Here is a 24,446-nt window from a genome sequence, read left to right as displayed (position 1 = left end):
CTCCCCCCCCCCCCTCCCCCTCCCCCTCCCCCCCCTCCCCCTCCCCCCCCTCCCCCTCCCCCTCCCCCCCCCCTCCCCCCCCCCCCCCCCCTCCCCCCCCCCCCCTCCCCCTCCCCCCCCCCTCCCCCTCCCCCTCCCCCCCCCCCCCTCCCCCTCCCCCTCCCCCCCCCCCCCTCCCCCCCCCCCCCCCCTCCCCCTCCCCCTCCCCCTCCCCCCCCCCCCTCCCCCCCCCCCTCCTCCCCCCCCCTCCCCCCCCCCCCTCCTCCCCCCCCCTCCCCCCCCCCCCTCCTCCCCCTCCCTCCCCCCCCCCCCTCCTCCCCCCCCCTCCCCCCCCCTCCTCCCCTCCTCCCCCCCCCTCCCCCCCCCTCCTCCCCCCCCCTCGTGTGTATTGCTGCGGTTCTCCCCGCCCCGTCCCGTCTCTTGTTGCCCCGGTGACCCTCACCACGCCCCCAATCCCACAATGCTCCTCTCACCATGGATCAGGGTAATGGACGTTTTTCTCCCGCTTTCCCTTCCTCTCTCGCTTTTCCTTTCTTCTTCGCGCCGGGTTTGGGCCCCGTGCGTTCTCTCCGGTTGCTGCGGGAGGCGAGTCTGTCAACGCGCCCGACTGTGAGTAACCTCCGGCTGGAGCGGGACTGAGGCGGCTTGACGATTACTCGAGAGCGGCCTAAACCGCCCGGAGTCCCCGCGGTAAAGTGCCGGACCGCCTGTCGCTGTGATCACCACTCCCCTCCTTCCTCCCATGCACTCTCTACACCTTGATTATCCCCATCGCCCTGATCTTGCTCCGACACCCTGATCATCGCCTACTCTCATCCCACCCCCCCCGCACTCCTTCATCTTCCCCCCTCACCTCCCCCCCCCACTCCCTCACCTCCCCCCCCACTCCCTCACCTCCCCCCCCACTCCCTCACCTCCCCCCCCCAACTCCCTCACCTCCCCCCCCCACTCCCTCACCTCCCCCCCCCACTCCCTCACCTCCCCCCCCCACTCCCTCACCTCCCCCCCCCACTCCCTCACCTCCCCCCCCCACTCCCTCACCTCCCCCCCCCACTCCCTCACCTCCCCCCCCCCACTCCCTCACCTCCCCCCCCCACTCCCTCACCTCCCCCCCCCACTCCCTCACCTCCCCCCCCCTCCCTCACCTCCCCCCCCCACTCCCTCACCTCCCCCCCCACTCCCTCACCTCCCCCCCCACTCCCTCACCTCCCCCCCCACTCCCTCACCTCCCCCCCCACTCCCTCACCTCCCCCCACTCCCTCACCTCCCCCCACTCCCTCACCTCCCCCCACTCCCTCACCTCCCCCCACTCCCTCACCTCCCCCCACTCCCTCATCTCCCCCCACTCCCTCATCTCCCCCCACTCCCTCATCTCACCCCCCTCCCCCTCCTCACCTACCCCCCTCCCCCTCCTCACCCCCCCTCCCCCTCATCTCACCCCCCCTCCCCCTCATCTCACCCCCCCTCCCCCTCATCTCACCCCCCCTCCCCCTCATCTCACCCCCCCTCCCCCTCATCTCACCCCCCCTCCCCCTCATCTCACCCCCCCTCCCCCTCATCTCACTCCCCCTCCCCCTCATCTCACCCCCCCTCCCCCTCATCTCACCCCCCCTCCCCCTCATCTCACCCCCCCTCCCCCTCATCTCACCCCCCCTCCCCCTCATCTCACCCCCCCTCCCCCTCATCTCACCCCCCCTCCCCCTCATCTCACCTCCCCCTCCCCCTCACCCCCCCTCCCCCTCATCTCACCCCCCCCTCATCTCACCCCCCCCTCATCTCACCCCCCCTCCCCCTCATCTCACCCCCCCTCCCCCTCATCTCACCCCCCCTCCCCCTCATCTCACCCCCCCTCCCCCTCATCTCACCCCCCCTCCCCCTCATCTCACCCCCCCTCCCCCTCATCTCACCCCCCCTCCCCCTCATCTCACCCCCCCTACCCCTCATCTCACCCCCCCTACCCCTCATCTCACCCCCCCTACCCCTCATCTCACCCCCCCTACCCCTCATCTCACCCCCCCTACCCCTCATCTCACCCCCCCTCCCCCTCATCTCACCCCCCCTCCCCCTCATCTCACCCCCCCTCCCCCTCATCTCACCCCCCCTACCCCTCATCTCACCCCCCCTACCCCTCATCTCACCCCCCCTACCCCTCATCTCACCCCCCTCCCCCTCATCTCCCCCCCTCCCCCTCATCTCCCCCCCCCTCCCCCTCATCTCCCCCCCCTCCCCCTCATCTCCCCCCCCCCCCTCATCTCCCTCCCTCCCCCTCATCTCCCCCCCCCACTCCCTCATCTCCCCCCCCACTCCCTCATCTCCCCCCCCCACTCCCTCATCTCCCCCCCCCACTCCCTCATCTCCCCCCCCACTCCCTCATCTCCCCCCCCCCACTCCCTCATCTCCCCCCCCCCACTCCCTCATCTCCCCCCCCCCACTCCCTCATCTCCCCCCCCCCACTCCCTCATCTCCCCCCCCCCACTCCCTCATCTCCCCCCCCCCCACTCCCTCCTCTCCCCCCCCCACTCCCTCCTCTCCCCCCCACTCCCTCCTCTCCCCCCCACTCCCTCCTCTCCCCCCCACTCCCTCATCTCCCCCCCCCACTCCCTCATCTCCCCCCCCCACTCCCTCATCTCCCCCCCCACTCCCTCCTCTCCCCCCCCACTCCCTCCTCTCCCCCCCCACTCCCTCCTCTCCCCCCCACTCCCTCCTCTCCCCCCCCACTCCCTCCTCTCCCCCCCCACTCCCTCCTCTCCCCCCCCCACTCCCTCCTCTCCCCCCCCACTCCCTCCTCTCCCCCCCCACTCCCTCCTCTCCCCCCCCACTCCCTCCTCTCCCCCCCCACTCCCTCCTCTCCCCCCCCACTCCCTCCTCTCCCCCCCCACTCCCTCATCTCCCCCCCCCACTCCCTCATCTCCCCCCCCCCACTCCCTCATCTCCCCCCCCCCACTCCCTCATCTCCCCCCCCCCACTCCCTCATCTCCCCCCCCCACTCCCTCATCTCCCCCCCCCACTCCCTCATCTCCCCCCCCCACTCCCTCATCTCCCCCCCCACTCCCTCATCTCCCCCCCCACTCCCTCATCTCCCCCCCCACTCCCTCATCTCCCCCCCCCACTCCCTCATCTCCCCCCCCCCACTCCCTCATCTCCCCCGATCTCCTTCCCACCCGCTGATCCCCACCCTGATCCCCCCCGACCCCACCCTGATCCCCCCCCGACTCCTCTTCCCTCACCCTTGTATAGCCCTCTCCCTCTTCCACGATGCCCTCTTATCCCACTTTCTCCCCTGCACCCTTTCCCCCAGACCCCTCCCATACCCTACCCTACCCATTCTTTCCTCCCCCCTTTGCACTCCCCCACCTCCAGCCGCCAGTATTGCGCATAAGCAGAAAGTCATGTATTTAAGACGTTTTTTGTTTTATTTTCAAAAGATAAAGATCTGCAAGGCACAGATGGTTCTGGATGTCTGAGTGGCATTGATGTTCGAAGACGTATCCCCATCAAGTTAATCTCTAAACAGTCTAACCGAAATAGAATCTCATCCCGTGTTCAGAGGAATATGAGCAGAAACTCTGCAAAGTCTCTCACTGCAGATGAAGGTGACAGGATGATAGCTTCATTACAAAATCAGGTTAAAAAGTGGTGTGGATTTTGTTAGGCGCACTTGCTTGGGGAGAATTACAGAATGATTACAGCAGAATAACGCACTGACCCCTGCCGCCTCCTTGTAACTCTGCAAACTTTTCAGCTGCTTGAATCTGCCTCCAAAATCTGTTATTGTAGTGGATTCTAGATCCTAACCACGCACTGTGTTTTAAAAATATGCTGTCTTAGCCTTGTTCTTTCTCTATGCACTTTAAATGTGTATTTTCTGTTGTTTGAATCATTTCACCATTGAGAGTAATTTCTGTCCATCTACTTTGTGGAATCCCTACAGTGTGGAAGCAGGCCATTCGGCCCGTTGAGCAAAGACTGATCGTCCAGCAGGAGCATCTAGACTCTGCATCCTACCCTATCCCTGTAGCCCATAGCTAATCCACCTAGTTTACACATCCATCGACACTAGACACATTATAGCTTGGCAAATCCCCCTAATCTGTACAGCTATGGACTGAAGAGGGATCTGGAGTACCCGGTGAAAATGCAGACATACACGGGGTGAAAGTGCAAGCTTCCATACTGGCAATTGCCCGAGTGTGGAATTGAACTCGGGTCCCTCGCACTGTGAGGCAGAAGTGCTAACTACTGAGCCACAGTGCTGCCCTACTTGGCATCAGCCTTTTGAGAATTTTAACATCTTTGTCAAACATCTTCTCAGTGTTCTCATTTTCATCAATCTATCTGTGTATTTTGAAGCTTTCAAACACATTCCTGAAGTGCAGTACCCTGCAAAAACCTGAAGGCTCCAGTTGAGGCCAAACCAGTGTTTGTGTTCTTATAAGCTAATGCTCCACAGAACTCATCTCTTCCTACCTTGACTCAGTCTTTGCCCCGTCATCCAATCCTTACCCACATACACCCATGATTCATCTGACGCCTTATGCCGGTTTCAAAGCTTCCAGTTTACTGCAGCCACCTCCTCTTCACCATGGATGTGTAATCCCTTCACGCATCCATTCCCCACCAAGAGGGTCTTCGGGCTTTCGGCTTCTTCCTGGAGCAAAGACCTGAACTATCCCCACCCGCCACCACCCTCCTCTGCTTGGTTGAGCTTGTCCCCACCCTCAACAACTTCTCTTTCAACTCCTGTCCTTTTCTTCTGATAAGGTGGGTTGCTATGGGTAACCGCATGGGCCTTAGTTATGCCTGTCTCTTCCTGGGGTACGTGGAACATTCCTTGTTCCAGTCCTATTCTGGCACCCACCCACAACTCTTTCTCTGATACATCAATGATATCATCGGTGCTGCTTCCCCCTCTCGTCTAGCATTGGAAAACTTTATCAATTTCGCCTCCAATTTCCACCTTGCCCTCACTTTCACCTGGTCTATCTCTGGCTCCTCCCTTCCCTTCCTCGACATTTCTGTTTCCATTTCTGGCCACTAATCTCCATTACAAACCCACCCACAGCTACCTGGACTATACATCCTCACACCCTATTTTATGTAAAGACTCCATCCCATTCCCTCAGTTCCTCCGATGACGCCAGCTTCGACAAGGGAGCCTCCGACAGGGCCCTCATTCAGGTTTGACCCACCTCCCGCACTTCTGCCCTCAGTCCTTCTCTTCACTCCCGCAACAGCGATAGAGTTCCCCTTATCCTCACCTACCATTCCACCAGCATCCACGTCCGGAAGATCATCAGACGCCATTTCCAGCATCTCCAGCAAGATGCCACCACCAGACACATATACCCCTCCCCTCCCTTGTCTGCCTTCCACAGGGACCATTCCCTCTGGGACACCCTGGTCCACACTTCCTTCACCCCCAACACCTCCCCGCAGCCCTATGGCACCTTCCCGTGTAACTGGCGAAGATGCAACACCTGCCGGTTTACCTCCCCACTATCCAAGGGCCCAAGCATACTTTCCAGGTGAAGCAACACCACCTGCACTTCCAAGAATCTAGTCTACGGCATTCGCTGCTCACAGTGTGGTCTCCTCTACATTGGGGAAACGAAGTGTAGACTTGGCGACTGCTTTGCAGAACATCTATGTTCTGCTCGCAGAAAAGACCCTAAGCTACCTGTTGCCTGCAACTTCAATGCACCACCCTGCTCTCTGGCCACTCTCTCTGTCTCTGGCTTCACCTCTCTTGGCTTTGCTTAACCTGTCTGTCTATATCCCTCAGTAGGAATATGACTTTGTGTCATCCTAACCAGTTGCCTTCCCTATTTTTGTTTTTTCTATAAACTTGAGAGTATTGAAGATGCACTTTTCTCATCCAAATCATTATTATATAATCTAAGTAATTGTGGCACCAAGCACTGATCCGTGTCACACTCTACTAGTTACAGGTTGCTATCCTGAAGTGTCCCCCTTATCCCAACACTGTCCCCCATTAGTTAGCCAGGCCTCTATCCATATTAAAAGACAACCCCCGATACCATGGGCTCTTCTGTTAGATAATGTGTGTGTGTTGTACATTTTCAAATGTAATCTTAATGTCTGGTACATTATCAAATGCCTTTGAAAATTCAAATATGTTGCATCGATTGCTTTCCCTTTCACTCTGTCCCCCTTATTTCCTACTACCACCGCAAAGAACTCTGGTAAATTTATCAGGCATGATTTCCACTTCATGAACCTATGCTGACTGCGTGAGTGTATGTATTTCTAAATGCTATGCTGCTGCATTCTTTGTATTATAACTGGCCTACATTCCAAATAGAATGATTTACTCCTGCTGCTATTTCTTATGTTTTTATTACTTAGTTAATCCAAACTTTGTTACTTTTAAATAATGGAGTCATTGTTCTCATGGGAAACTTTTGCTTTTGATATCATGTAGAAGGATTTGACTATGACGATGATGAGAACTATGAATGCAAAGCTGGAGAGGTGTTTGGAAGCCAGCATCGACTTCCTGTGCAGTTTTTCTGGGATTTTAAGGTAACTTTTAAAAAAAAAATAACTGTACGTGTAAATATTGAAATAATGTCATAAATCATGATGTTTAAACATGCTTTACAGATAAATTTGCTTGGAGAGAAAGATGACACTCCCATTCATTTCTGTGATAAATGTGGATTACCAATTAAGATATATGGACGCATGGTGAGTGGCATCCTGAATATTGCAGTAGATTTTCAGATAAGAAAACCATGATTTTCTTTTCAGTTTTCTTTCATATTTTGCATTTAACAAGTTATATGAAAACTGTTGATTGAGATTACAAATGTGTTGAAATGTGTGTGAACTCTGATTTTTTTAAATTTTACTCTGGCAGATTTCATCATCCATTAGTTTCCCTGCAAATAATCTTGTTTATAGGCGAACACTTAAACAATTTAATTTAACAATGAGTTAATCTTGTGCACTTGTTAGTATTTTGTAATTGTCTGAAATTCAAATTGCCTTCTGCAATAGAGTTAGGTGAGAGTTAGGGCTAGTTTAGAGTCTAGAGGACATAATCTGCTATCTTATCAGAGGGAGAGATTGCTGCGGATGAGTTTAACCTGACAGTCTCCATGCCTTGAACAATATTGAGAAAGTGGGGTTTTCACAGTGACCTCAGAAACGCAGGAATTAAATGTGTGCTAATGATGTCACTGCATCACAAACCAGCCATCCAGCAAACTGTACTGCTCAAACACCCTGCCATTTCCCCTTCTCTGTCTTCTGCCAAAATGCATCACGTTACACTTCTCTATTGAAAGCCATCTGTCATTTATTTGCCCATTCTTTTAGCCTATCAGTGTCCTAAAAATGTCAGTTGCTATCATCCTCACTGCTACACCTGCAATGTAGGTAAGTGTTAGACAGTAGTCATGTCACTGGATTAGTAATCCAGAACCCCAAATTAATATTCTAGCAACATGGCTTCAAATTCCACTATGAGAAATAGTGAAATTTGAATACGACAAATTTGTAAAATTAAAAGTTGGGTCACTGGTGATGATGCAGTTTTCAATTGTTGTAAACATCTATTTGGTTCACTAATGTGCTTTAGAGAAGGACATCTTGGCCTGGGCGGCATGACAGTAGGGAAAATTCTCGAATTCATTGTCAAGGAATTTGTAGCAGAGCATTTAGAAAGCAGTGGCAGAATCAGACAGACATAGCATGGATTTATGAAGAACAAATCTGTTGGAATTCTATGTAACTAGTAGAGTTGACAAAGGGGAGCCATTCGATGTGGTGTATTTGGACTTTGAGAAAGCATTTGACAAAGTCCCACGTGAGCGATTAATGTGCAAGATTAAAGCACCTGGGAGTGGGGGAGATGGATAGGAAACTGAGGAGAGAGGAAACAAAAAATAGGAACTCATGGGTCCTTTTCAAATCGGCAAGCAGTAATTAGTGGAGTGCCACAGGCATCGGTGCTGGGACCCCAGCTATTCACAATACATATTACTGATTTGGATGAGAGAACAAAATATAACATCTCCAAGTTTGCAGATGATACCAAATTGGGTGGGAGGTTGCACTGTGATGAGGATACAGAGATCCTTCAGCATGATCTGGACAGGTTGGGTGAGTAGGTAAATCAATGGTAGATACAGTATAATTTGGACAAATGTGAGGTTATTCACTTTGGAAGCAAAAACAAGAAGGCAGAATAGTACCTTAATGGCTATAAATTGGGAGAGGGGAAGTGTGCAGCAGGACCTGGGTGTCCTTGTATACCAGTCGCAGAAGGTAAGCATGCAGGATCAAAACTGACCCTGGATAAAATGACTGAAGGTGGCAGACACAGAGGAGTTGAGCCTGATGACATCTATAAACAGGAGGGAAAGCAAGTTAAAGCCAACATATAGTCTAACAAAACAGCCACAGAAAACATGATTGAAAATTAAAACAAGTCTGTACAAAGATAGTACATGAAATGAATTTTAAAAGTAATTTTAAATTGCCAATAAAATTTCCCTCTAAGATGTATCAAATTTTACCTGTTTAATTTTTAATTTATGTAATGGGGATTTTAATTGGGAAGGAAGATTACCTTTATATGTGTGTAAATGTCTACCAAATCAAAACTAAGTGCTTAAAAAAGAGGTTGATTTTAATTACCACAGATTTGATTAGCTCTTTCAGAGCTGTAGACCTCTGACAATGAACACTGGAGTACACAACCTGCTGTTTTCTAATCTTAAAACTTTTTCTTTATCTATGCAGACACTAATTCTTCTCTTCCATGAGCCTCCATGTTTTTAACCAGTCTTTTTTGAGATACTTTGTCAAGTGCTGTCTTAAATCCATGTAGATGAGTATCGTTCAACACATTTTAGCATTGCCGGTCCATTGTTTTCAATTGGGAGGAGACAATTTGCTGCTTTCTATTGATTCAGATGGACATTAAGACTCTCAAGACACAGTTCCCTGCCAGAACTGGAAAAATCCTACAATAGAAAACAATTCTTAACATTAATTTTGTTTGAGGGAGTAAAATTAAACAAAAGGCAAGTAAAATACTGCAGGTGCTGAGAATCTGATATAAAGTTAAAAAATGCTGCAAATGTTGAGGTTCTGCAGTACCTGTGCTGAGAAAAACTGAGTCAGTGCTTCAAGTTGCTGAGCTTTCAGAATTAACATCAAAATGGTGTAGCCTTGTGTGTAGTTTTGGTAACCTTATTGACAGAAAGATACAGTTGCCATTCCTTAGAGCCAGCTCTCAGAACCTTTGTGAACAGAACCTTTGGTGTCCCTAGTAGCCAAGGCTCCCTGTTTGGACCAGATTAACAGCCGCAATCCTTGGGATAGTGCAAAATGATGGTGTTGAGATAGAAGATCAACCATGATTTTGTTGAAAGGTAGAGTAAGCTTGAGGAGCTGAATAGCCATCTGCTCTTGTTTCTTATGTTCTTAAGTCTAACTCCATTTCCATTCAAGAAAGTGAAACCGTATTGGTTTTTATCTAGTTACTCAATCACAACTGGTTTCTGTTGTGATGAGCCGCTGCTGCTGAAAATATTCTTTGGTAGGGTTGTTGTGACATGCGTAGCACAATTGTTCATCTTTATTCCTGTCCTTCAATACCAGTGCATCTCTGGTAAATTGTTACAGGACTCTTCCCACCGTTTGCGCGTAGTTTTAACCATCTGATGAATATGGTGAGCTGACTGACACCTGACCAGTCCATGAACGCTAGTGCCAGTATTGGGATAGAAGGGAGTCAGTGGGTTTCATTTGAAGTGGCAAATTGGATATCTAAGGCTATCTAGGGGAATGCTCAGGAAAGGGGATACACAGGTCAGAAGATATGGACGCATTACAGGGTGGCTATTTTGGCATTCATACCTAGAATGGGACTTGAAGAGGTAGAGCATATAATCTTTAGAAAACAGAAGCAAATAGGGTAAAAAAGCAGAGAGAAATAGTAAAAAGGCAAAATTAATAGCACTTAAATGTGCATAGTGTTCAGAACAAAATAATTGAATTGACTGTGCTCAGTATTCAAAACCAAATAAATGAATTAATGGCACAAATAGAGGTTAATGGGTGTGATGTTCTAACTATTACAGGGAACAGTGACTATAATATATTAGAATTGAGATATAATGATAGTGAAAAATTGCTAAACTATAGAAGACACTAGTTAAAGTGCACCTGCATTTCTGTAAATAATTTTGGCCTTCTTATCTAAGGAAGGATAAGCTGGCATTGACAACAGTCTGAAGAAGATATAGTAGGGTAATTCAACGTTTAGAGGGATTTTCTTATGAGGAGGTTGGGCTTGTACCCTGACCAGCACAGACCATGAGCACCACCATGATCCCTGACCAACATCTTTATCTCAGGCTTGCTGCAGTGCCCATTTACTGCTTGGGAACCCTGCAACCTTCTGGACTGAGTATCGGGTTCAACAATTTTAGGGCCTGAGCACCTCCTCCCATGTCCTTACCCCAACACCCACACACCAGGGTTCAGTCATCACGTGAGCTGCTACCACAAACAGCCCATTGTCAGATACTAATGGTTGCCATTACCAGTGACTGATTCTCCCAGAGTGACCTATAGCCATTCTGCTATCTGCCCAGTTGCTGTTCTCTCTCTCTGGGCTCTATCTCCATCTGTCATTTACTCCTAGCCCTACCCTATCTATCACCTTTTCCTAGCTACAATAATTTCTGAAGAAGCGTCACGGAACCTGAAATGGTGACTCTGCTTTCTCTCCATAGATGCTGCCAGACCTGCTGAGATTTTCCAACAATTTCTGCTTTTGCTTCTGATTTCCAGTATCAATAGTTCTAGAAGAATAGAATTCCTACAGTGTGAAAACAGGCCCTTGGGCCCAACAAGTTCACACCGAACCTCGGAGCATCCCACCCAGACTCATCCCTCCCAGACTCATCCCTCTATAATCCACCTAACCTACACATCCCAATGGGCAATTTAGCATGGCTAATTCACCTAGCCTGCACATCTTTGGGCTGTGGGTGGAAATTGGAGCACCTGTAGGAAACCCACACAGTCATGGAGAGAATGTGCAAACTCCACACAGACAGTTGCCTGAGGCTGGAATCGAACCTGAGTCCCTGGTGCTGCTAACCACTGAGCCACCATGCCACCCTTTGGTTACTTTTGTTTAGTGTTAAACCACAGAGAATATTCATAACAAAAAGAGAGGAAGTAAACTGGTTTTTACCAGTTTTGACAGGTACAGTGTGATTTTTGGAAACTACAGGACTAGATGCTGTTTTCTTTTTACTCACTCCAGTTTTCTGTTTAGCTAAAAAAGATATTCACACCTTATCTATCTTTACTAACACTGCGGACTTGTAAACCAAAGTCCCCTTATTTCTCAGTACTACCTCAGTATCTACCATTCATTATGCATACCTTTCCCCTAGTCCCAAAGTGCATCATCTCATACTTAGTGGGAATAAACTGCATTAGCCAATGCTTTGCCCAATTTATCAACTGACTATAGCCTAAGATACAAAACCACCAATTTTCATGTCATCTGCAAATTTACTAATTATACCATTTACGTTCACTTCCAAGTCATTAATGTATACAATAAACAGCACCAATCCCTGTAGTACGCTGCTGGTCACAGGCTCTAATCATACAACCCCTCCACTATCAGCCTTTACTAACTGTTTGCAGGCCACTTTTGGATTCAGTTTGCCGACATGCCTTGGATCTCATGGGCTGTTATCTTTCAGACCAGGCTTCCATGTGGAATCTTGTCAAAGGCCTCATTGAAGCCTATGTCAACTATATCATCTGCACTACCCTCAGGCTTCTTGCAATAAAACAGATGCAATTTCGCTTTCCAGTTCTCCCAGGTGTCTTACCATGCCCATGTCTTCTCTGCCTGCTGGATTGTTATGGCACTCCTATATCTGGCTGTACCTTGTTCCCCACTTCACATCAGCTGTTTTCCTACACCCCCTGCTAAATCAGTTTAGAGCCTTCCCGGCAGCACAAGCAAACCTCCCAGCAAGGACATTAGACCCATTCCATTTCAGGTGCAACCCATCAGCTTGGACAGGCCCCCCCTACCACAGAAACTGTCCCAGTGATGCAAAAATCCAAAGCCCTCCCTCCTACACCCACCCTTTTAATATGCATTAATATGACCTGTCATCCTATTTCTATATTCAGTAGCATGTGCCCCTGGAAGTAATCTTGAGATTGCAACTTTAGCAGTCCTCCTCTTTAATCTCTGAATTCCTAATGCGACCTTATTTTTTTTTGTCCGTGTCATTGGTATCCAACATTTGCAGTGACTGTTGGCTATTCACCCTTTCCCTTCAGAATGTTGCTGTGAGACATATCTGACCCTGGTACTAGGGGACAACATATCATTTGCAAGTCTCATTTGTGGCTGTATAACCGCTTATGTTCAGTTCCCCTTAGAATTGGGTCCCCTCTCAGTAAAGCTGTCCCAGATTTTTCCTCCCCCACTGTGCAGCAGAGCCAGTTGCAGTGCCACAAACATGGCTGTTGCTGCTTTCCCCGGACAGGCAATCCCACTCCCCTCCCCCATACCCAAAACAGTATCCAACACACTATATCAGTTTGAGAGGAGGATGGCCACAGGGGACTCCTGAACTGCCTGCCCATGCCTACCAGTTTCGCTAGTGGTTACCCAGTGCTTTTTTATCTGTCAAACCCTTAGTAGTGATGTGACCAGGTCGCTAAACATGTTAGGTATGATGTTCTCAGCCTAACGAATGTTCCATAGTGAGTCCATTGTAGCTCCAGCCACTTCTTGCAATCAATCAGGAGTTGTGGCTGAACACACTCCTGTGTACACAGTCACCATGGAGACTGGAAGTGTCCCAGATTTCCCACATATCACAAAAAGAGCACTGTACGGGGCCAATTTCTCCTCCCATTATGATTCTTGGCAACCACAAATGATAAACTTGGAACAAATTACTCTACTTTACCTACTACTCAGCAAAATGAATTTCCCACTCTCTTCCTAACAAAACACAAACCACAAGAATGACAGTTTATAGGTCTCTCACCCTGTGATACTCAGAGTCCCTATAGCTGGTTCCTAATCAGCGAGCCATCTCATGGCTTCTTCTGATATCACCCTGATTGCTTCTCCCCAGTCAGAATCAAGTTGCCTTTTTTCCAGTTTTTATCATTCACTGCTAAGAGCAACCTCCAACCTACTCAGCGACTCCGATTCCCAGAAAGTGATTAGGCTTCACAAACGCTGCAGTATTAGTTTTTCATCTAACCTTAATCACCCGGATTACTTGCTTCCCTTCGTCCGTTTGAACCCTGACATCACTTCTGGTGTTCTGCCTTGAGATTCAATGACGGTTCTTTCCTGCTGTTGCTCTGACTAAGAGAGATGTGGGCCTTGCCCCTCACCTAAAAATCCAACAGCTGCTTTGCTACCATTCACCCCTCGGTTTGCACCACTCTTCTGCCACTGCTTCAATTGAGATTCTTTTCTCTGAACATTGAACAATTTGATAATTAGATAGAAAACTGTAGACAGAGTCCGCAGAAGTTTTTCAAGATTCACTCTCCTGTCAAAACCCAGTCAGATTGTTTTTTCTTGTTTCCAATTAAGTGTTTGTGGTTGGCTGGTTAGTGCCAGCTCTCCTATGATTGGCTATTTGAATATCCAACCAATTTTCAGCCTGAAGCATAACAACAGCTTGTGCCCAAATCATCTCTAGTGTCTTTTGAACAGCAATTAAGTGCCATTGCTTTCCACGCCAGTTACCAAGAGCAAATATCTATCTTTGTTCTCTTCTTTAAAACAAGCTGTTATTCAAAGTTCAACTCTTGACTTCAACTCGAGTTCCAAAACAAAGACAAAAGTGAAAAATATTGAGGGCCTCACACAATTCTAATGGTTCTTGCATATTTGGTTGATTGCTGTAACAATTTGCTCTGTATCTGAACTTTTGGCAACCTTCAGATCATTCCCAGCTGTGTGATTATATTCTCAAGTTCACCTGGGCCATCTCCAACACATCCCTCACCTTCCTGGTCCTCTCTGTCTCCATCTCAGGCAACCAGCTAGAAATTGATGTCCATTTCAAGCCCACTGACTCCCACAGCTACCTAGAATACACCTCCTCCCACCCACCCTCCTGCAAAAATTCCATCCCCTATTCCCAATTCCTTCGCCTGCGCTGCATCTGCTCCCAGGATGAGGCATTCCACTCCCGCACATCCCAGATGTCCGCGTTCTTCAAGGTCCGCAACACCCCCCCCACCCCCCACCCCAGTGGTCGAAAATGCCCTTGAATGTGCATCCCGCATTTCCCGCAGCACATCCCTCACACACCCCCCCCCCCCCGCAATAACCGCCCTAAAAGAATCCCCCTCGTCCTCACATACCACCCCAACAACCTCCAGATACAACGTACCATCCTCCGACACTTCTGCCATCTACAACCCGACCCCACCACCCAAGACGTTTTTCCATCCCCACCCCTGTCTGCCTTCCGGAGAGACCACTCTCTCCGTGACTCCCTTGTCCACTCCACACTCCCCTCCAACCCCACCACACCCAGCACCATCCCCTGCAACTGCAGGAAGTGCAACGCTTGCCCCCACACCTCCTCCCTCAGCCCCATCCCAGGCCCCAAGATGACTTTCCATACATTGGGGAAACCAAGCAGAGGCTTGCAAACTGCTTTGCAGAACACCTCTGCTCAGTTTGCAATAAGCAACTGCACCTCCCAGTCGAGAACCATTTTAACTCCCCCTCCCATTCCTTAGACGACATGCCCATCATGGGCCTCCTGCAGTGCCACAATGATGCCACCCGAAGGTTGCACGAACGGCAACTCATATTCCGCTTGGGAACCCTGCAGCCCAATGGTATCAATGTCGACTTCACAAGCTTCAAAATCTCCCCCTCCCCACTGCATCCCAAAACCAGCCCAGCTCGTCCCCACCTCCCTAACCTATTCTTCCCCTCACCTATCCCCTCCTCCCACCTCCAGCCGCACCTCCATTTCCCACCTACTAACCTTATCCCGCCTCCTTGACCTGTCCGTCCTCCCCGGACTGACCTATCCCCTCCCCACCTATACTCTCTTCTCCATCTATCTTCTCCTCTGTCCATCTTTGGTCCGCCTCCCCCCCTCTCCCTATTTATTTCAGAACCCTCTCCCCATCCCCTCTCTGATGACGGGTCTAGGCCCGAAAGGTCTGCTTTTGTGCTCCTGAGATGCTGCTTGGCCTGCTGTGTTCATCCAGCTTCACACTTTGTTATCTTGGATTCTCTAGCACCTGCAGTTCCCATTATCTCTGATTATATTCTTTCTGCTTTTCAATTCCAACCAAATGGATCCTATTTCTGTCCCTTCAAGGGGCTGTTTTTCTTTCCAGATCTTTTTTGAATTGACTGTTAAAAGACCACTTCCCTTAATTCTTAATTATGTGTTTCTGTTATTGCCACTGTATCAGATTCCCGCACAGCTCTTTGTGCTGTGGCTCACCAACCTTTGTAAATTCACATTTTGTGCATTTCTAAATGTATTATGAACATGTCTTTCTCAAGACTGCACCTCTAAAACTTTCTTTTACAACTGTACTTCTTTTTCTAGTAGTGTCCAGTTTTCGTTCCTTTATACACTTGGTTCATCTTTTCTGTGATTCACACACACTCTCTCACTCACGCACGCACTGGCCCACACGCACTAGCCCTCTCGCGCTCGCCTACAGTCTCTCTCACGCACACTCACACGCTGTGACTCATGCGGACTCTGACTCACATGCACTCTGTTGCACGTGCAGTCTCGCACGCCCACTGTCACTCGCGCGCACTCTCCCTCGTGCGCAAACACTCTGTCTGTCACACACGTGATGCAATGGCCTCGTGGTATTATCACTGGACTGTTAATCCAGAGACCCAGACAATGTTCTGGGGACTCGGGTTCAAAACCTGCCATGGCAGATGGTGGAATTTGAATTCAACAAATATCTGGAACTAAGATTCTAATGATGACCATGAATCTATTGTTGATTGTTGGAAAAACCCATCTGGTTCACTAATGCCCTTTAGGGAAGGAAACTGCCATCCTTACCTCGTATGGACCGTATATAATTCCAGACCCACAGCAATGCGATTGACTCTTAACTGTCATCTGCGCAATTAAGGATGGGCAATAAATGTTGCTTAGCCAGCAATGCCCTCATCCTATAAATGAATAAAGAAAAAAATACACACACTCTGTCTTCCCATTTTGGGATTAAGTTGAAACCCTGGACCCAATATTGACTTTACTGTAAAGTCTTGCAATTGTATGATGTACTGAACAAGTGGGAATTTAATATGTTGCTTCATAAATCTGCATTTCTTCACAGATCCCATGCAAACATGTGTTTTGTTTCACCTGTGCAAGTTTGCAAGAGAAAAAGGGTGACAAGATGTGCCCTGGGTAAGATGTATTCTGTTTGTTTCGTCACTGTGCTGTGCCTTTCTTAGTATTGAAAATATTTTAAACTGTTTTCCCTTTGTAACATCTGGTCTTTGGCAGCATAAGTCCAAGGTCAGTAATATTGCCAGTTATTTGACAAGTGTTTTGATCAATTCATGCTTCATCATTTGACTCTCTGTACAACAAATGGCAGTGTATATCATTGTAGATATTTTTAATCAACCAGTTATGACACACTTCTGGAGCAAGTGGGAACCCAGGCCTTTTTGTTCAAATGTGGAAGTGTTGGTGTTGGACTCGGGTGGACAAAGTCAGAAGTCACACAACACTTTATTACAGTTCACAGCTTCATTTCTTTGGAGCAATAAGCCACATAAAAGTTTCAGAACGTCTTAATTTATACACTTGAAAATTTTGAGAGCACACGCGCGCACACACACACTCACCTCCCCCGCCTCCCCAGTACGACCGGCCAGCGGTGCTAAGGTATCGCTTTGTATTTGGATCTCTGGTACAACATCATATACAGTCAAAGCACGCCTCAGCAATTTACTTGCTGTGCACAGTTTAATTATTGACTGTCCTTAACCCAAAAGATGTATTGCCACACTCAGCAATTTTAACATTTTTCCAATTAAGCTAATGATATCACTGAACAGCATAGAGGCTTATGGTCCACCCTGGTGCTTCAAAATGTTCCCCGGACTTTCTGACCTCCCTTCTTGAGGCTTTTCACATTGGATACTGTATGCAAATAACGTTTGCCAGCTGCACCACATCAACTGCCAATTAATTGGATACATGCCTATCACTTCAGGGCGTTATTTATTTCTCCCAGGTGACTTGCTGGTCTGTTTTTAATGTCTCATACCGGTCTGAATGTTTTCCTTTATTGCTTGTAGTGAATTTTTGTGTACGTAGGTGGATTTATATGTACTTCAAAATTTATATCTATGATTATTTGAAGGGTCTGAACTAAAACCTACTCTTAGTATTGTAGCAGATTGATTAAATAATTCAAGAGAAGGAACTAATTAGTGTGAAATGTTCTTTTCTACATCTTCTGCAAAAGCAACTGCAGCTGCATATCCAGTAACTTTGAGACTACAGAGCTACTGTTGTTCTACTTGTGAAGACTACATTAGGCAAATGTTTTCCCAAGTTGTCTAACTACTGTCAGCCATGTTCTGCTGCATTTGTTATGGGCAGCCATTGGTCATTTTATGCTGCTCAGTTATAGGCAGCCCTAACACCAGGTTATAATCCAACAGCTGTGTATGAAATCACAAGCTTTCGGAGCTTAGATCCTTCATCAAGCTTGTTATGGGCAGCCATTGGTCATTTTATGCTGCTCAGTTATAGGCAGCCCTAACACCAGGTTATAATCCAACAGCTGTGTATGAAATCACAAGCTTTCGGAGCTTAGATCCTTCATCAAGCTTGTGATTTCAGACCAACCTGTTGGACTATGACCTGGTATCATGTGACTTCTGACCTTCTAGCTTAAATATAGGGGTATTTTCACTGTGCCACAAGACTCCTAATGCATGTGACCAAGTACAGGAAATGTAACCAACAGCAGCGACTGGAAGTCCCATTTTTCAGATCTGGAAAGATCTTCATGTCTAAGATCTTCGTATAGTGCACATATAGCAAAGTGGTCACACCACAGGTAAATAGCACATGGGTAAAAAGGGAATGGTGACCACCAAATAGACCTATTTTCGATGATGCTGGGAAAGTTAGCTTCTCTGAGGAATGCAGCAAGAACAAAGTCCATAGCACCACAAGTGGCTCAGCTGCACAAGGTAGGGAAGAAGATGAAGAAATGGGAGAACAGTAGTGATAGGGCATTCTATTCAGAAAGGGAACAGATGGATGCTTCTGCAGTTGCATATGTGAGACCAGAATGGAATGTTGTCTCCTGCTGCCATAATCAAGGAAGTTAGTGAGTGGCGACGGGACATTCTAACTGGGAGAGCATACAACCAGGAATCATGATCCATGTCTGCATCAATTACAAAAGTAGAAAAAGGAATGAGGAAACACGAACAGATTGTAGGGGGCTAGAAAGCTAATTAAAAAGCAGGACGTCAAAGGTTGTAGCCTCAGGATCAAACATAGCAAATGCTGGAGAAACTCAGCAGGATTGGCCGCATTTGTAGATAGAGAGTCATAGTAAAAGTTTTGGATCTGGTTTGCCTATCAGAGCATTCATCAATAAAGATATCAGTGCAAAACGTTTACATGTGGATTCTTCTCAGTGGAGTGAAGAGACAATAAGAGGCAGAAAGCATTAGTCGGAGTTATTTATAGACCTCCAAATGGTGGTAGTGGGGACATCATTGAACAGGAAATTAGAAATGTACAAGAAGAGTGCATTAGGTTACTTTAATCTGGGCGTATCATTTTGCCAGTAAACTACGGTGGATGAATTCGTGGAATGCGTCTTGGAGTTTTTTTTAAAGACCAGCATGTTGAAGAACCAACAGGAGATCTTGTTACAGAGAAGTAGGAACTGCTGATGTTGGAGAAACTGAGATGACAATGTCCAGAGCTGGATGAACACAACAGGCCAAGCAGCATCAGAGGAGCAGGAAAGCTGACGTTTCGAGACTCTTCTTCTGAAAATGGGGGGGCGGGGGGGGGGTAGAGGATTCTGAAATAAACAGGGAGAGGGGGGGAGACAGGGAGAAGATAGGTGGAGAGGAGACAGACTGGTTAAAGAGGCCGGGTTGGAGCCAGTAAAGGTGAGTGTAGGTGGGGAGTAAGGGAGGGGATAGGTCAAGGACGAGGGATGAGGTTAGTGGTATTTGATTTTGCGTAATAAGGGTCTAATTAATGATCTGTAATGAATAGAATAGAATCTTACAGTGTGGAAACAGGCCCTTCGGCCCAACAAGTCCACACAGAACCTCAGAGTATGCCACCCAGACTCATCCCCCATAACCCATCTAATCTACACAGCCCTATGGGCAATTTAGCACCTAGCCTGCACTTCTTTGGACTATGGGAGGAAACTGGAGCACCTGGAGGAAAACCACGCAGACAGGGGGAGAACATGTAAACTGTACAGACTGTCATCCAAAGCTGGAATCAAACCTGGGTCCCTGGTGCTGTGAGGCAGCAGTGCTAACCACTGAGCCACTGTGCCGGCCCCTAAGAGAGGTCCTTTAGGAAACAGTGGCCATAACATGATAGAATTCTTCATTGGGCTAGTTCACACTTAGAAATTAGAGTCATAAATGCAAATAAAGTTTGGAGGTGGGATGGGGACTAAGTTGGCTGTGATAGACTGGGTAACTTCGTCACAGTGGATAAACAATTGTTAATATTTAGGGAGGCAATACATATATTCAATCAATTGTGTATTCCTCTTGGGCAGAACAACATAACAGGAGAAGTAGCACAACCGTAGCTCACAAAAGAAAATCAGAATAGCAATAGATACCAAGAGGATGTTAGATAAATTTTGCTAAAAATTTAACACACCTGAGGAGTGGGAGCTGTTCAGAATTCATCGATGGAGGATCAAGAAGTTGATTAAGATTGGAAGCAAAGTTTATGAGAGTACACGTGCAAGAAACATGAGAGTGGACTGTAAGAACTTCTGTAAGCTTGTAAATAGAAAAAGATTAATGAAGATAAAAGTATGGCCCCCACAATCTATTTAGGGAAAATTAACAGGAGAAAACAAGAAAATAGCAGAGCAGTTAAACTGTAATTTGTTTCAGTCACAGGAGAAGACACAAATAGCTTGCCAAAGATGCTGGGGAAGCAAGGTTCATTGAGAAGGAGGAATTGAAGGAAATTAGTATTAGTACAACAAAATATGCTGGACAATCAAGTGTGTCTGAAGACTTGTATATTCCCAGGGAATTCCCATTTCCATCCCAAGATACTAAATGAGGTGGGCATGGAAATTGTGGGATGAGTTCACTATCATCTTGCAGATTTCTATAGTCTGGAATAGTTCCAGCAGATTGGAGGGTGCTAAATGAACCCCCATATTAAAACCGGAGGGAGGAAGGGAGGAAACCGGGAAATGCAAATCATTAACGTAACATGAATAGTTTGGAAAATGGTAGAGACTGTTGCAAAGGATGTGATAACAGGACACTTTAAACAAATGCAAGAGGGACTATGCAAAGTTATAATGGAATTATGAAATGGAAATTGTATTTGACAAATCTGCAAGAGATTTTTAATTCACAGCTAGAACAGAAAGAACTGATATGGGACAACCAGTGGATTTGGTATATTTGGAATTTCAGCTTTTAATTAGGTTGATGTGGAAAATCACTGCATATAGGATATGGCATATGCATATGGCATGATAATTGATTTTCAGATAAAAATAAAAACTAGGGAAAAATGAGCAATTTTTGGAGCAGAAGGCAATGACAGTTGCAGCACTACAGAGATCAGTGCTTTGGTCTGAGCTACCTACCATATGTATCAATTTGGCTAACAGAATCAAATGTAATCTTTTCCATTCTGCTGACAACACAGAACTGTGGATTGAGAGGAATATGTAAAGGTGCTTTAATTTGTTTTCAACAAGTTGAGTGAGTAGGCAAATGCAACTTTGCTATAATGTGGATAAATGTGAAGTTATCTACTTCAGTCAGAAAAACAGAATGCCCCAGAATACTGAGATAACAAGGTGTAGAGCTGGATGAACACAGCAGGCCAAGCAGCAGCATAGGAGCTGGGAAGCTGACGTTTCGGGCCTAGATCCTCCTTCAGACCCTTTTCTGAAGAAGGGTCAAGGCCCGAAGCATCAGCTTCCCAGCTCCTATGATGCTGCTTGGCCTGCTGTGTTCATCCAGCTCTACACCTTGTTATCTCAGATTCTCCAGCATCTGCAAATCCTGCTATATCTGCCCCAGAATACTGTTTGAATAATGATAGATTGGGAATTGGAGGGCACGGTGGCTCAGTGGTTAGCACTGCTGCCTCACAGTACCACAAACCCAGGTTCAATTCCATCCTCAGGTGATTGTCTGAGTGGATCTTGCATGTTGTCACGTGTCTGTGTGGATTTTCTTGTGGTGCCCTGGTTTCTTCCCACAGTCCAAAGATATGCAGTTTAGGTGGATGGGACATGCTAAAGTACCCATAGTGTCCAGGAATGTATAGGTTAGGTGGATTAGCCATGGGAAATGTAGGGTTACAGAAATAGGGAAGGGGGCTGAGTCTGGGTGGGATGCTCTTCTGAAAGTCGGTGTAGACTTGTTGGGCTAAATGGCTTATTCCACACTGTAGGGATTCTACGAGTTCTCTGATTCTTTGTTGAACTACAGAAAGACCTAGGCATACATATACACTGGTCACTGAAAGCAAGCATCTGAGTGCAGCAAGCAGTTAGGGAGGAGTATGTATGTTGGCTTTCATTGCAAGAGGGTTTGAGTACTGGAACAAGGAAATTTTAGTGCAGCTGTACTGGGCCTTGACGAGACCTAGAGTATTGTGTGCAGGTCTCCTTACTGAAAGAACAGATAAACTTCCCATAAAGGTAACCTTATAGTGGTTTATAAAATTGATGGGCATGGATAGGGTGAATAGCCAAGCTCTTTTTTTCTTAGGGTAGGGGAGTCCAAAACCATTGGTTTAAGATGAGAAGGAAAAGATTTAACAAGGACGTGAGCATGGTGTGTATGTGGAACGAATTCCCAGAAGAAATGGTGGAGGTGGGTACAATTACAACATTTTAAAAGGCTACGTGCATGAATAGGAAGGGTTTAGAGGGATATGGGCCAAATGTGGGCAAATGAGACTTCATCAGATTGGGATGTCTGGTCGCTGCTGATGTGTTGTGCTGCCAGAGGATGCACAGATGTTGCAAAATGATTTGGACGAGCTGAGAGAGTGGGCAAATGCATTGCTGACGCAGTATAATGTGTATAAATATGAGATTATCCAGTCTGAAAGGCTGCAAATTGAGTTGGGGAATGTACAACAAGACTTGGATATCCTTATAAGTCAGTTACTAAAAGTAACAGTTGGTAAAGATGTCAAATGGGATAATGGGCTTCATAGCAAGACACTTCAGGTAGTAGAGGAGTCTTCTTTACTTTGTTCTCCACATCTCAGATATTTGGGCTAATCTTGAGAAGGTGCTGGATGATTTTGGGATTGCCCACTCAGCAAGCAATATGAAATCTGCTGTACCTGTCCTTGTTAGTCAATGTCAGACTTCAGAAGCAGCCTTCCTGCAATTATACAGGGCCTTGTCATAGAATCCCTTGTATGCAGTTCTGGTCTCCTTGGCTAAGACAAGATGTTATTGTTACACAGGGAATGCAGCCAAGGTTTATCAGACTGATTCTAGTGATGATAGGACTGACGTATGAGGAGAGGTTGATTTGGATCCATTAGTTAGAATTCAGAACTATGGGGTTGTCATTTCCTGAAAGCTGTGAACAGGACCAGATAGAATAAACATAGGAACGATGGCAGGGCAGTTCAGAACCTGGGTTCACAATCTAAGGATACATGGTAAACCATTTAGGACTAAGATGAGGAGAAATTTCTTCGCCCTGAGAATGGTGAGCCTGTGAAATTTGTTACCATAGAAAGCATTCAAGGCTAAAACATTGTATAATTTCAAGAAGGAGTTGGATATAGCACTTGTGGCTAAACCAATTAAAGGATATTGGGGAGAAGCGAAAACAGGCTATTATGTTGGGTGATGAGCCATGATCATAACGAATAGTGGAGCATCGCTGGGTGACCCACCCATGCTCCTATTCTTCGTTAATGTTGCCATTTGTCACTGGGACTGCAGGTTTTCTTTCACAGCAGAAGAGGTTTGATGAGCAAAAGAAAAGGAAAGCAGACCAGGCTATCTAAATCATAATGCAATTAGAAATGATCTCAGAACAGATAGCAAAACAAATTTTCAGCCAGATTCCCAGCAGTCTCCATTACGCAGAGAAATTACACCCCCATCTCAACTTGTTACAGTTCTGCTTAATTGATTCCTGACAGTTTCCCTGCCATGAATTGTGGAGAATCTTTTCCAAATCTCCCAAAGTGAATTTTTCCATAAATCTGAGAGCCTAAACTTTCTCAGTTCTAATAACAACTGGTGAATTTCTAACCAAACTTCCCTCATCTGGAAAGTTCAAAACTAAACACTTCAGCTCAGGTAACATTTTCCCTCTACTATCCTGAATTGTCTTCGTATAGAAGAAGCTGAACTGACTTTAAATTCAACAATGGTATCTTATGAACACAGCAGAAATACTTGCTTCTGAAATGAATTTAGAAAAAACCTGCTCATCCTATATTGTTCAAACTGAAAATATAGTTAACTGACTTACCGCTATGTTTGCCTTTCCTGTGCTGTCGCCATATCCTTTATTAGTATCTGGAACTCTACCAATTTCTGTCTTGAACATGTTCAGTAATTAAGCTTCCACAACCCTGTGAATTAGCAAATTCCAAAATATTACTATCCTGTAAGGTATGAAATTCGCCTTCACCTCAAATGGTCAATTTCTTACCCTGAGCCTGTGTTCCCTCATTCTAGACTCACTAGCTAGGCCCTGCTCATAGCCAACTGTCATACTTTGTTAGAATTTTCTGTGTTTGACTGAGATCACCTCTCATTGTTTGAAAAACTAGAGGATGCAGGTCAAGTTTCCTCATCTCTTATGAAACAATCTCGATCCCAAGGGTTCGACTGGCGAACGTCTTTTGGGCTCCCTTTATGGCAAGTATATCCATCTTTCAAAAAGTGGACCAAAACTGTACACAATAGTCCACATCTCATCAAAGCTTACAGTTACAACATGATAGCTTGAGACTGAAGGCCAACATATTTGCCAGCCATCTTTCTTATTGGATCCTGTACACACAGTGAAAACTCCATTCCCTTATCCACTTTATCGACCTCCTATGGCCAGTTAATTTGAGCATTTGAATGCTTCCTTTCTCCCCACTCCCATGATGATTTTGTTTTTTTTATTC

General features: G+C 46.9%; 1 protein-coding gene across 2 annotated transcripts in view; it reads left to right on the top strand.

The window, feature by feature from the left end:
- The first annotated feature begins 441 nt into the window (after positions 1–441).
- LOC125463037 (E3 ubiquitin-protein ligase Hakai) overlaps positions 442–24,446 on the top strand; it is a 31,551-nt gene continuing 7,546 nt past the window's right edge. The window contains exons 1-5 of one of the 2 annotated variants that reach the window (XM_048553663.2): positions 442–484; positions 3,426–3,593; positions 6,443–6,543; positions 6,625–6,708; positions 16,396–16,469. In XM_048553663.2, the coding sequence (XP_048409620.1) occupies positions 475–484; positions 3,426–3,593; positions 6,443–6,543; positions 6,625–6,708; positions 16,396–16,469 (437 nt within the window). In that variant the 5' untranslated portion in view covers positions 442–474. Of the gene's footprint in view, positions 485–582; positions 691–3,425; positions 3,594–6,442; positions 6,544–6,624; positions 6,709–16,395; positions 16,470–24,446 lie in introns of those variants that run through there. The other variant, XM_048553664.2, reaches the window with a different exon arrangement.

This window comes from Stegostoma tigrinum, chromosome 25, assembly GCF_030684315.1.
Source record: "Stegostoma tigrinum isolate sSteTig4 chromosome 25, sSteTig4.hap1, whole genome shotgun sequence".
NCBI classification, from domain to species: domain Eukaryota; kingdom Metazoa; phylum Chordata; class Chondrichthyes; order Orectolobiformes; family Stegostomatidae; genus Stegostoma; species Stegostoma tigrinum.
Note: the sequence above shows the minus strand (reverse complement) of the source record. Positions and strands in the feature narration are given on the sequence as shown.